The sequence below is a fragment of the Cucurbita moschata genome, unplaced genomic scaffold, assembly GCF_002738365.1.
Source record: "Cucurbita moschata cultivar Rifu unplaced genomic scaffold, Cmos_1.0 Cmo_Scf00009, whole genome shotgun sequence".
Classification (NCBI taxonomy): domain Eukaryota; kingdom Viridiplantae; phylum Streptophyta; class Magnoliopsida; order Cucurbitales; family Cucurbitaceae; genus Cucurbita; species Cucurbita moschata.
The window spans coordinates 1482244-1495523 of NW_019268525.1; the positions used below are offsets into that span (position 1 = coordinate 1482244).

At 36.8% G+C, this 13280-nt stretch overlaps 2 protein-coding genes across 2 annotated transcripts in view; both read left to right on the top strand.

The window, feature by feature from the left end:
* Nucleotides 1-4677, top strand: part of LOC111447423 (probable alpha,alpha-trehalose-phosphate synthase [UDP-forming] 9) — a 6210-nt gene extending 1533 nt beyond the window's left edge. Inside the window, exons 2-4 of the mRNA XM_023086589.1 lie at nt 1322-3406; nt 3495-3768; nt 3865-4677. Of these exons, the coding sequence (XP_022942357.1) occupies nt 1422-3406; nt 3495-3768; nt 3865-4188 (2583 nt within the window). The 5' untranslated portion in view covers nt 1322-1421 and the 3' untranslated portion in view covers nt 4189-4677. The remainder of the gene's footprint in view (nt 1-1321; nt 3407-3494; nt 3769-3864) is intronic.
* Nucleotides 4678-5568: 891 nt separating this feature from the next.
* LOC111447333 (AP-1 complex subunit gamma-2-like) overlaps nt 5569-13280 on the top strand; it is a 13124-nt gene continuing 5412 nt past the window's right edge. Inside the window, exons 1-11 of the mRNA XM_023086440.1 lie at nt 5569-5880; nt 6931-7233; nt 7395-7536; nt 8303-8476; nt 9130-9309; nt 9846-10000; nt 10425-10515; nt 11060-11223; nt 12087-12141; nt 12659-12781; nt 12883-12978. Coding sequence (XP_022942208.1) covers nt 5849-5880; nt 6931-7233; nt 7395-7536; nt 8303-8476; nt 9130-9309; nt 9846-10000; nt 10425-10515; nt 11060-11223; nt 12087-12141; nt 12659-12781; nt 12883-12978 — 1515 coding nt within the window. The 5' untranslated portion in view covers nt 5569-5848. The remainder of the gene's footprint in view (nt 5881-6930; nt 7234-7394; nt 7537-8302; nt 8477-9129; nt 9310-9845; nt 10001-10424; nt 10516-11059; nt 11224-12086; nt 12142-12658; nt 12782-12882; nt 12979-13280) is intronic.

Here is a 13280-nt window from a genome sequence, read left to right on the forward strand (position 1 = left end):
TTTTTTTTTTTTTTTTTTTTAATTTTTAATTTTTAATTTTCTGTTTAGGAAAATGAAATTTGTGTTTATATGTATGTGTGCGAGTTATTCGTTTCTTCTCGTGTAATTTGTTTGCTTGAGCTGGGAATGTGTTTGATCAAATTGCTGTTCAGTGGTTCGTGAATTTATCTCATTGTTTCATTTTCGGATTGTTCTTGATGTGATTGTGTTCTCTTACACTGAGATCTAGAAATGTGGTCGCTGAGTGGTGGTTTTTTCAACAGTCTTGTTGTTCCTTTGTTCTTTGCATATACGGACACGCGGTCACGCCCCACTCGCGAAGTTTAATCTTCACAGTTCATGTTTCGTAGTTTACAGATGTCGTTGCCGGTGTTTCGTTTTGGTTTCTCCTTAATGTTATACAGTAACGATCGCCAACATTTTATCCATTTGGTCTTTTCGTCGAATTAAACTTTATTGGTGTATCGGACAGATTTACTGTTCGTATATAGCTGGAAAAAGTTGTTGGCCGAATTTAATTGGATCTGAAATTCCTGATTGGAAGCTTGTTTGTTCTCTCTTTTTTCCCTCTTTCAGAAGAGTGAAGTTAATGCATGCATTATTTTCTGCCAGCAAGAAAAATTTCCTTTGCCATATATATTTACACATTTGTTTTTTCAAAAATAAGACTGCCTTGGAAGTTGGGAGTGAGTGACAGAGTATAGTAAGCACGAAGTCGCTTGGAATGAATAATTGCAATCGTCAATATCTATGTGCCACTGTTCGGATCATGAATGACCCCAACCTGTGGCCTGCCTGTATAAGGACTCATTCGTTGTTTCTGTCTGGGTGGCTTAAGCGCCCCAACGACCCTCCTCTATTTTACCAAAACGCGTTGCGTTGTTGCAGTATTATAAGCCGAGTGGCTAGATAGGATTGTGCTAGAATGAGCTTCCTACCCACATGTAATGCTTTTTGTGAAACGTCAGTGCATTTTAGCAGATTCATTTTTGAATTGGTTGGTTGTTTTGAGGGATTCCTTTGTGAATGCTTTGTTCTCTTGTTCTCTATTTATGAATCATCTTGGTTTTTTCTGATAATAATTAGCTCAGATAATTTCTTCCTTGGCCTCCTGCTGTTTATGGTTGATTTGGTTTTCTGCAACTCCACTATTTTTTTTTTTTGTTAAATATCAATTCTAGTTTTCTAGCACATATAGGTTGTGCCTACTCGAGTCTCTACTTGGATGCTCGGAATTTCTGATCTAGCATATTTTCGCGTAAGTGAATTTTATCTAGTAAAACTGTGGATTTAACATTTTGGATTGTTGCCCCTTGTATAGGTTTGAGAGTACCTGCACTTTACTTGCAGATCAAGTTCTTGTCTTTCTTCTTCCCTTTGTTTGATTGGTAACTAAGAGATAAGAGAAGTAGTGGAAACTCATGGCATCAAGATCCCCCACAAATTTTTTGGACCTGGCTTCTGGAGATTTACTTGATCTTCCTCGTACACCTAGACCCCTACCACGGGTAATGACTGTTCCTGGAATTATTTCAGAAATGGATGACTATGGGAGCAATGACGGAGATTCGGAGTCTTCATCTGTATGCCGTGAGCGCAAAATCATAGTTGCAAATATGTTGCCCTTGCAAGCTAAAAAAGACGGGCAATCTGGCAAATGGTGCTTCAGTTTTGATGAGGATTCAATTTTATTGCAATTAAAGAATGGGTTTTCACCTGAGATGGAGGTTATATACGTGGGTTCCCTCAAGGTTGAAATCGACGCCAACGACCAGGAAGAGGTTGCTCAGAAGCTTTTTGACAATTTTAATTGTGTACCTACATTTCTACCACATGATCTACAGAAGAAATTTTATCTTGGGTTCTGCAAACAACAGATATGGCCCTTATTCCATTACATGCTACCAATGTGCCCAGAGCACGGTGATCGCTTCGATCGGCTGCTTTGGCAAGCCTATGTTTCTGCAAATAAAATATTTGCTGACAAGGTGATGGAAATCATCAATCCTGAAGAAGATTCTGTTTGGGTTCATGATTACCATTTAATGGTTCTTCCAACATTTTTAAGGAAGCGCTACAATCGAGTTAAACTTGGATTTTTTCTGCATAGCCCGTTTCCGTCATCAGAAATCTATCGAACTTTACCAGTTCGGGATGAGATTCTCCGTGGCCTGCTAAACTGTGATTTAGTTGGTTTTCATACGTTTGATTATGCTCGTCACTTCCTCTCATGCTGTAGCAGAATGTTGGGCCTGGACTATGAATCTAAGCGGGGACATATTGGACTAGATTATTATGGCCGCACGGTATATATCAAAATTCTTCCTGTAGGCATTCACATGGGTCGGCTGGAATCGGTGATGAATCTTCCATCTACATCTGCTAAAGTCAGAGAAGTTCGAGATCAATTCATGGGGAAGAAATTAATTCTTGGTATTGATGACATGGACATTTTTAAGGGCATAAGCCTGAAGCTTCTCGCTGTTGAACAGCTTTTACGGCAACGTCCTGAGTTGCGAGGCAAATTAGTCCTGGTTCAAATAGTGAACCCTGCAAGGGGATCAGGTAAAGATGTACATGAAGCTCAGAAGGAAACCTACTTGGCTGCTGAAAGGATCAATGAAGCTTATGGTTCAAATAACTACAAACCTGTAATTCTGATTGATCGCCCTGTTCCACGTTTTGAGAAGACTGCTTATTATGCATTAGCAGAATGCTGCATAGTGAGTGCTGTAAGGGATGGTATGAATTTGGTTCCATACAAGTATATTGTTTGTAGGCAAGGAACTCCTTTTATGGATAAGGCTATGGGCTTACAAGTTGGTTCTCCTCGGACGAGTATGCTTGTAGTGTCCGAGTTTATTGGTTGCTCGCCTTCTTTAAGTGGAGCTATCAGGGTTAACCCTTGGGACATTGATGCTGTCGCGGATGCCTTGGAATTGGCCATTACCATGCCGGAGTCAGAGAAGCAGTTGCGGCATGAGAAACATTATCGATATGTCAGTTCCCATGATATAGGATATTGGTCTCGAAGTTTTATGCTGGATTTAGAGAGAGCATGCCAAGATCACTATAGTAAACGGTGCTGGGGAATTGGCTTGGGTCTGCGTTTTAGAGTTGTTTCTCTTTCTCCTGGGTTTAGGAAGTTAACAATTGATCACATTGTCTCAGCTTATAAGAGAACACATAGAAGGGCGATATTTTTGGATTACGATGGCACTATTATTCCGCAAAGCTCCATAATTAAGACACCGAGCCCAGAAGTTATCTCCGTCTTGACTACGCTTTGCAATGACCCCTGTAACACTGTGTTCATTGTTAGTGGGAGGGGGAGAAGTTCTTTAGGTGAATGGTTTGCCTCTTGTGAGATGTTGGGGATTGCAGCAGAACATGGGTACTTTATAAGGTATTTGCTCAAAATGTTCGATTCATGTTGAGCTTTTTAATATTACAAGTTTCTTTGGTTCAATTTCTAAGCTTCTTATTTTTTGTAGGTGGGGTGGAACTTCAGAATGGGAAACCAGTCCAGTGTCTTCTGATCTGGATTGGATTAAAATTGTAGAGCCAGTGATGAGATCATATACAGAAGCAACTGATGGGTCGTGCATAGAACCAAAAGAGAGTGCTTTAGTCTGGCATCATCAAGATGCCGATTCTGACTTCGGATCCTGTCAAGCTAAGGAATTGCTGGACCATCTAGAAAACGTACTTGCCAACGAACCAGCCGTTGTTAAAAGGGGTCAACATATTGTTGAAGTGAAGCCACAGGTATTCTTTTTTATTGTCGGGTTCTTCCTTATCTATCTCATCAAATTATCATCCCTTCAGTGTAATATATTCTTGAGCTGTTGTTATTACTCGCAGGGAGTAAGCAAAGGGTTGGTCGCAGAAAAGGTTCTCTCGAGAATGGTAGATAGTGGAAGACCACCTGATTTTGTGATGTGCATCGGAGATGATAGATCAGATGAAGATATGTTCGAGAGCATATCAAGCATTGTCTCTAGTCCTTCACTGCCTTCCGCACCAGAAATTTTTGCCTGCACTGTTGGGCGAAAGCCAAGCAAGGCGAAGTTCTACCTTGATGACACTTCCGACGTCGTGAAATTGCTGCAAGGCCTTGCCTCTACTTCACGTCCAAGACCTCGGCAACTACCCCAAATGCGTGTTTCCTTTGAAAGTGTGTTTTGAGAGTATTACCCACATCACTCGAGTGCTTGCTTCTTCTTAGACAGGATTTGGTGGAAGCGGAGCGAGTTGAAGGGTTCGTAGTGTGGATGATCATTCTCACAATCCACTCGAAGGCTTGCTTCTTCCAAAGGATCCTTTATAAGAATTGGTGCACGGAAAGGCCCTTGCTGAATCAGCAGTTGAGGCGGTTTTATAACTTGAAGAGTGATATTTGGTATTTTGGTCAATATCCTCAGCAGCAACTAGAGTTTCCTTTTGTATATAATAACAACAGCATCATTTATAGCTTCTGACGCCCACTAAAATTGTCCTCTCCTCGAGATGTCAATAGTGTTGGGGGGCAGCATTATTAACTTGTATAGGAAGAACAACTCTTTCTTGGCCGCATTGCATAAAGCCTCTGATTTGATGCTTCTTTCTATAATGATTCTTTTATTGTTGCAGTAGAGCAAATTACAACTTATTGTTGAAAGCCAAGCCTTACGAGTTGTCTTTATTTGTGTCCATTACAACTTGCTTGCAAGATGGGAAGAGAGTGGGGCTGTGGTTTAAAATTGCAATTATTTCTGCCCTGCATTGTAAATATTGATCGCCTATTATTTTGCTCGATGCCTTAATGTTTCATAAGAATGTTATATTGATTGAGATTTTGAGAAGTTTATCTTTCTTTTTATATCCTCATTTTTAAGTTGAAGCTAATGGCGAATAATTTTTAATTACATTGTTAGTATATCAACCATCATTAAAATGATTCAGGTTTAATATTGGTAGATCATTAGTATATCTATACAAACACGTTCTATCAATAATTTATCATTACTCATACCAACTTCATCTAAAACATAACATTATTGTTTCGGTATATAGTATTATAAAATTCGTAAAGAAAGGGTAAATTTGGAATATTAGAAAAAAATGAAATTCCAAGTTTGTAAAATTTGTATGTTTATAGTTGTAGGAACAAGTCTTGTTTATCTAATCAACGTACCATTTGGAATCATTTTTTTTTTCTTAAACAGCAATAAAAAATAATTAAAATAGAGATACTATTTTGTTTCCTAACTAAATCAAGTGCAAATGCTATCGAAACGACGTCGTTTAGTTCCGTAGAAGACTAGAAGACGGTCGTCGGAAGGAAGTGCATGATAGACAGAGAAGACTTGTGCCAGATTCATCCACTCAGGATCGGCTGTGATCCAGTTAACCCGCCATACCGGTAACGTTAATAAAAACTTCTCAAAAAAAAGAAAAAAAGAAAAAAAGAAAAAAAAAAAGAAAAAAGGAAAAAAAAGGAAAGAATTCTCCCGTGCTTGTGTTTTTCGGTTCATTTCATTCCCATTTATTTCTTATATATATATATTTATTTATTTATACTTTAATTTTGATGTTCTAAGTTTTTGATCACAGCGTCGAAGAGAGCTTGGCGCATTCATCAGAAGCGGGAAGGAGGAGCCCGACACAAGCTTGAACACATCTTCAGATCCAAACTCTCTCTACTCCCCATCTCAGATCTCTCCAAAACCCGTTGGGATCTCGGATTTCTTATTCACAGCATTCAAAATCGTTGCATAATCTCCACACCTTTGCTCAATTACGCCCTGCTCCATCTATTCATTCCGATCTTCTATCCCTTTCTTGGAGCTTCGACCTGGACTTAATCATGAATCCCTTTTCCTCTGGGACGCGTCTCAGGTAAGCTTGCAACCGCAGTGTACTCTTTCGCGGATCACTTTTCTACTATATTTCAATTCTCATTTGTTCCAGCTGTTGTTTTTGGACCGTTTTCCGTTTTTCTTTTGGTGTTTTGGAATGGAATTCTTGCGGAACTAGGTAATTCATGACTGAGGAGTTTGAGTATAACACCGTTTTTTATGTCAATACTGGGAATTTTGCTGCTGAAGCTGCGTTTTTCTCTTTTTGGGAATGGTAACGAGTGCTTAGGTTGGGTTTTCCAGCAGCATTTTCATGCTTGTTGGGTTTAATTAGTGGCGTCCAGTCAATAAGTTCGAAGCGGGGTAGATTTAGAGGCGAATACCGAGTCAGTTATTGAAATACGAGGGAAGCTATGCATAAACCGTGAAGCATGTTCTTTGAATTATCACTCCCAACAATGTTTTGGATTGTTAGTTCTCGTCATCCATTTATTAACGGTTATCCGTTGTCGTCATGAGAAGTGCGGCTCTTCTATAACCCCTTCGAAAGTCTTTCTTCTTGTTTGCAATAAAAATGTTTATTACATTTGACGCAAGTGTAAATCCATGCACAATTAGCAATGAGAAATCTTTCATATAAAATTGCAACAAGGTGTTCTTCTGATCCAATTCTTAAGTATTTTATCTGGCCTGATTCGCGAATTTCTCAAGGAATTTTGTGGATTAGCAGTCTTTTAAGCTTCTGATGTAGTAATCAATTCTGAAACCTCTTTCAAATAAAAGAAATTTTTATGCGTCTTCATGTTGCATCCTAAGGTTTTAACTGTGCAGTTACTATACACTATGCAGAAAGTGCTACATTTATTTCTTAATATTAAATCTTCCCTTTTTTCCCCAGTTTCTTCATGTTTTTACGTTGAGCTTCACCTATGGGTCTGTAATTAGCAAATGAAGTAAAGTTCAGTTCCTTTAAAAAAAAAAAGCATAATTAGTAAATGGTTGACATATTTGTGGCATTGATATCTTTTATAAGCATCTTTAGCCAAAGACTATGTTTATCATACGGCTATTACTTGATGCTTTAATACAGGGACATGATTCGGGCCATTCGTGCTTGTAAAACTGCAGCAGAGGAACGTGCGGTAATTCGAAAAGAGTGTGCTGCTATTCGAGCTGCCATTGATGAGAATGATCATGACTATAGGCATCGAAACCTTGCCAAGCTCATGTTCATTCATATGCTTGGTTATCCCACACATTTTGGTCAAATGGAATGCTTGAAGTTGATTGCCTCTGCTGGTTTCCCAGAAAAGAGAATTGGGTATCTTGGCCTCATGTTACTTCTAGATGAAAGACAAGAAGTTCTGATGTTGGTCACAAACTCATTAAAACAGTATCCATTCTTCATCATTTTCACATTAGTGATCCTAAATCTTGATTATTTGTCTTGGAAGTTCATTTTTCAGAGAACTATTTGAGGTATATTATCTGCATGAACATTTAAGGAGGAAGAATTTAAGCTTTTGCATTTTCCTTAACCTTAATTGCTCTCAGAGATCTCAACCACTCAAACCAGTATATCGTAGGACTTGCTCTCTGTGCTTTAGGAAATATTTGTTCAGCTGAAATGGCTCGTGATCTTGCACCAGAAGTTGAAAGACTTCTACAGTTTCGGGACCCAAACATTAGGAAGAAAGTAAGTTTTCTAAGTAGTAATCTGCAGTGTTTTAATTAGAATTTTTTCTGATTTAAAGGTCGGGTAATATGTTCAAGTTCCACTTTTCCTGTTTGAGGATAAAAGTTATTTAGTTTTAGTCATCACATTTGATGAATTTTTGCTAATTTATTGGAATAATATCATTTAGAAACACAGTTTTTCCATATAGATGAAATAGACTTGATTCGGTTGTAAGAACTTGTTACAGACTGAATCATGTCATGTGGAGTTGTGTTTTTGCTCAGACAGTGTGACACAATTTTTTTGAGGTGTTCAACTTCAGCTTTGTTAGCAGCTGGAGTTGCTGGGAGGCGTTTGAGGAGTTTTTCCTTCATCCGTCCTTTTGTGGTAAAAGACGGGTTTTGTTGATGACTGGGGTGTGTGCTATTTTGTGGGGGCTTTGGGGTGAGAGACAACAGAATCTTCAGAGGGCATGAGAGATCTTTGGTTCCTTTTTAGATTCTCTGTTTCTCTTGGGCCTCTATTTCTCGGCTTGACTAGAGTCACTTCTTGTAGTCAGGGTCCTTTTTGAGGACTTTTCCTGTTTTTTGTGCCTGTATATTCTATCATTTTTCCTTGATGAAAATCATTTTTTTTTTCATTATATATATATCTTACACTACTGCTTCTGTTGTAATTCATATAGTTAACTAAGGATTTTTTTCCCATTTGTTCTTTATGAATTTTCTCAAATACTAAAAAGGTTCTATTCTCGTAATTTGAGAGCTTCCGATGGTGAGTGCAGGCAGCATTGTGTTCAATTAGGATTATAAGGAAAGTACCAGACCTTGCAGAAAATTTTGTTAACCCTGCTGCCTCCTTACTGAAAGAAAAGCACCACGGGGTTATGATAACTGGAGTTCAATTGTGTACAGAGCTTTGCAAACACAGTTCAGAAGCCCTTGAATATTTTCGTAAGGTATTTTACTGCGCCGTTATTGGTTCACATATTCATGTCTGCATGATTTGTCCATGTCCTCCTGATCTTGGTGATTGACTATGCTGAAACTGCTGGTCTATTTTGTTCTTGCTGGATGTCATCTAGAAATATGAATCTTTTTCAACATGTAGCATTACTATTATGTGTATTTCTTTGCACTGTTGGATGTGATGTTGAATTATGTATTGTAGTTCATTTCACTCGGGCTCATTTATGATACACCAGCCTCAGCCAACCAATTCCAATCTCTCTTCCGAACGTTTTAGCTAACCAGCACACAATTTAATTGATTCTATCCGTAAAGAAAAACCCAACTCGTTGATCATGGATATATGGGTTGAATTTCAATACTCGATAAGTTCTAACACCGACACTAGTCTACTGTTTCTTATGTTCTAATATTTTGAATGTAAGCATTGTTTCTTATCATTTTTTTGAAAAATATGTAAGCAATAGCTTATGTTCTCAGTGACTCTTGCAGTAGTTTAATTTATATAAAAGGTTTACAATGTTATATTTTCTTAAGATGAGTTTTTTTTGGGACACAACAATGTTTCATATTAGGTTGAAACGATGGAGCTATGGTCTTGGTCTTTGTTTCTAAAAGAAAATTGTATTTTACCATGATACAGAAGTCCACAGAGGGTGCAGTCAAGACACTGAAGGATTTGGTTAATAGTCCATATGCCCCTGAGTATGATATTGCTGGAATAACGGACCCATTTCTCCACATCCGGTTGCTTAAGTTTTTGCGTGTCTTGGGCCATGAAGATGCAGATGCTAGTGACTACATGAATGATATACTTGCGCAGGTAAGTTATAGCCAGTTACAATGGTGACCCTTATTTTCCTGTCATATTATTTTCAAGCATTTGGCAGGTTATTTCACCGTAGAGAAAAGATATCTCAACTGTATTCTTATTTCAAGACGTAGATCCACTATCTATTTTAATTTCTTATTCCAACCGCCCCTTGTATTGTGTGAGTAAGCATCAGCCAAAGTTTCTACATTTTATGCACTAGTAGAGTTAGGCAACATCTTATCAAACTTAGGTCATTCTTATGTCGCTCTTATTGTATTTTATTTTCTTACTATGTGGGAGAAAAATTTCGCCTTTTTATTTGTAGATTTACAATTTTATTTTGGCATAAATTGTGATGGTGGATCCAATCTTGTTTCTTTGCTAAACATTATTTCACCCAGTTTCTGTTTGTTTTGTCCATATTTTAGCTGCTCTAAGTTATTCTGGTTTGTACTGATATCTGTCCACTACTGATTTGTTTTGACATTTACTTGTAACCTTTCTCCTTCCTGTTTCCTTTCTAAATTTGACGTGTTTTTTCTTAGGTGGCAACAAAAACAGAATCAAACAAAAACGCAGGGAATGCTATTCTATATGAATGTGTTGAAACTATTATGAGTATTGAAGATAGTGGCGGCTTACGTGTGCTTGCTATCAATATCTTGGGCAGATTCTTGTCTAATCGTGATAACAATATCAGGTTCTTTTGATAAAACTTGAGAGCTATTTCATTGTATATTACTTCCATGAGAATGCTATTGCATATTGTATATGAAATCGTGTGAAATAATCATTTGGTTCCTTCTGCTTACTAATAGTTCTAGAACTTTTTATTTGTTTGGTGAAAACTTACAAAAGGATGAGTTCCTGTGGAGCTTAATCCAAATATATTTGTCAAAAAGAGGAGGTTTTAGTGCCTCACTGTCGACATAACTTATTGAAATGGAGGTTATTGAATAAGGGTGTTTATAATGTTTGGCCACTTGCCTAACTATAGATTGAATGCATTTCTAGAATTCATTTTGTAATTGTTTACCAAGTAGTCTCCAATAATATAAAGCTTCTCATAATTTCTTAGTCGCACAATCAACAAATCAACATCTTGCTCTTGGAATGTTTCTTAGATATGTAGCATTGAACATGCTTATGAAGGCTATCACTGTAGATGGTCAAGCAGTGCAGAGACATCGGGCAACTATCTTGGAATGTGTAAAGGTACTTCGTTATTCTTGTACATTTAGAGCTTTTTTCTTTGTTTTTTTTTTTTAATTTTTTTTTTAATTTTTTTTTTTTTAACTTTTCCATGTTTGTATTATTCTTTCTTTGTTAAATCTTCTTTTCCTGGTACGAATTATAAATGAATGTTGCCTTCCAATTTTTCCCATCATTCTCTGACTGCACAGGCCATTGCTCATTCATAAATTCTTAAACTAGCTATAAGTGAAGTGATGGGAGTTTGAGATATTAATCACAGATTCCCACGTGGGGTTTTTTTTTTCCTTATCTTAAATTTATCTTTTTGAGTATTTGTAAATTTTTTGAGAACGACAATTTATAGCAAATCTTTGGATGAACTGTGCATGGTACTGGAAATAGGCTAATGTCGAAGTCTGGTACAGGTTATGGTTGGGGTAATTCACAGAAAATTTGGATCAACATGTAACTACTTATAGCCTTCTCGATCAATTTGTATGTGAATCTGTGGAGGAAACAGTCAATTAGGCATGTTTCAAAACATTTTGAATTTGTTTCATCTCAGGATTCAGATGCTTCAATTCGGAAGAGGGCCCTTGAACTTGTTTACCTTCTAGTGAATGAGAGCAATGTCAAGCCTCTGACCAAAGAGCTTATTGACTACCTGGAAGTTGCTGATCAAGAATTTAAGGGAGATCTTACTGCAAAAATTTGCTCAATTGTTGCAAAGTGAGCTATTTGGTTAATGTTCTTTTTGAATATCAGCTTTTTTCTAGTCATTTTTTTCAGTTAAAAGGTGGAAACAAGTTTACATTCCCTCTTCTCTTGTGACGCCTCTCCTCTCTCCCACCTTCTTGCAAGTTGGCTTTAATAACTTTTCAACGTTGCTGGGCTAGTTTGTAGGGTTGTGGTTGGAAAGGAATAGGTGATGCCTTACAATTTGGATAATTGGATATTGAAATTTAGGATAGTTTTGTCATTCTTGATTCTTCTGGTGTTCTTGCATACGACAGTTTAATGATTTCTCTCCTCCTATATTTCATCTGATTCAAGAGCCTTGTTGTATCTCCTTTGAAGTTGGGTGGAGGCCTCACCTTCCCTTCTTATAATTCATCCTTTATAAAGTTGGAAGTCAGTGGTTTCTTATAATGTTTTAAACGAGCCAATATTTTCTGATTTCATGTGGAAACATCTAGAATTGCATTGGTTAGAGGTCAAAGGTGATAACTTCAAGTTAAACCAAAAAGAAATGAACAGGTTCTAAGTGGATTACGATTCCAAGTTTATTTATTTTTTTATTTTTTTATTTTTATTTACTCGACTAATTTTCTCGAAATATGGTATTTTGTTAGTTTTCATTTTCTTATAGAACCATAATCTTTTTTCTTCCTTTTCCATTTGCCTTTCTTTTATAGGAAGTTTTCCATTTTTCTTTTGTCTTCGGATCACCTGAGTGTATTAGGATTTAGAAATTAACTTGATTCAACTTACTCTCTTATAGGGGAAAAAAAAAAAAAAAAAAAAAAGGAATAAAAAAAAAGATAGCTATCTAGGGACGATTGTTCTAATTAGCACTTATCCTGGTGCTTCAGGTACTCCCCAGAGAAAATATGGTACATCGATCAGATGCTGAAGGTTCTCTCTGAGGTATAATTTGAATTTTCATATGTTTATCTTGATTATCTCTGATTTTCCTCTAAGCTTGATTATGGTCTCTTTGAGGGTGTAAATGGTATTAGTGAGATATCAATCCAAAGTCTTTTAATTTTCTATTTCGAGTTTGCTGAATGTGAACTGTGCCATAATTCTTTCTACTGCACAGTTTCGGTTGAGAAGTTGGATGTGTTCATTTTTCTCAATAACAACGTAGTTTTCAATATGCACTGCACAGATTTCTTATTCATACCACCAATTTTAAATGTTCTCGATGATGTTATATTTGTTGAGTGCCTTGTTTCTTATCATTCGGTGCTGACTCCTGTTTTAGGTCTTCTCATTTATCTTTATCTTGTTTCATAAATTCTCCGTGAATCTGTTCAATTTTGTTGATCCAAAGAGCCGTGACATCCCAAGAACTTGCCATCAAGTTTTACAGCACATTAAGTTTCATAAAGTTTCATATTCCCTCTGATAAAAACTCTGATATTGCTGCATTGCTTAGTAGGCTGGAAATTTTGTAAAAGATGAAGTATGGCATGGCCTTATTGTCGTGATAAGCAATGCATCTGACCTTCATGGGTATACTGTAAGGGCCTTGTACAGAGCATTTCAGATATCTAGCGAGCAGGTATTGATCATTCTCTTCTGATAAGTAAACACCAAATTGTTCCCCCCACACCAAGTATACAAGTGGGCGTGCCTTTATGCCTATGCTGATATGTTAAGCAGGAAAGTCTTGTTCGAGTGACGGTTTGGTGCATTGGAGAATATGGCGACATGTTGGTCAATAATATTGGAATGCTCGATATAGAGGATCCCGTAGTTGTAAGCACTCTTTCCACGCTCCTTTTTTTTTTTTTTTTTTTTTTAATTTTATTTTTAATGATGATCCTTTTAAAACAATTATCTTTGTGATTTGGGATTGGATAAGGTTCATATCTTCTTTTTTTATTTATTGTTTCTATTATATTGATATATGGTGTTCTTGAATTCATCAAATCTTTTTTCTCTGTATCTAAGCCAATCAAATAAATCACCTTATATATCATTTTCTAGTTACAAATACTATCGTTTTTGGCCTCCTTTTTTTCTTTTTTTTTTTTTTTTTTTTTTTTTTTTTTTTTTTT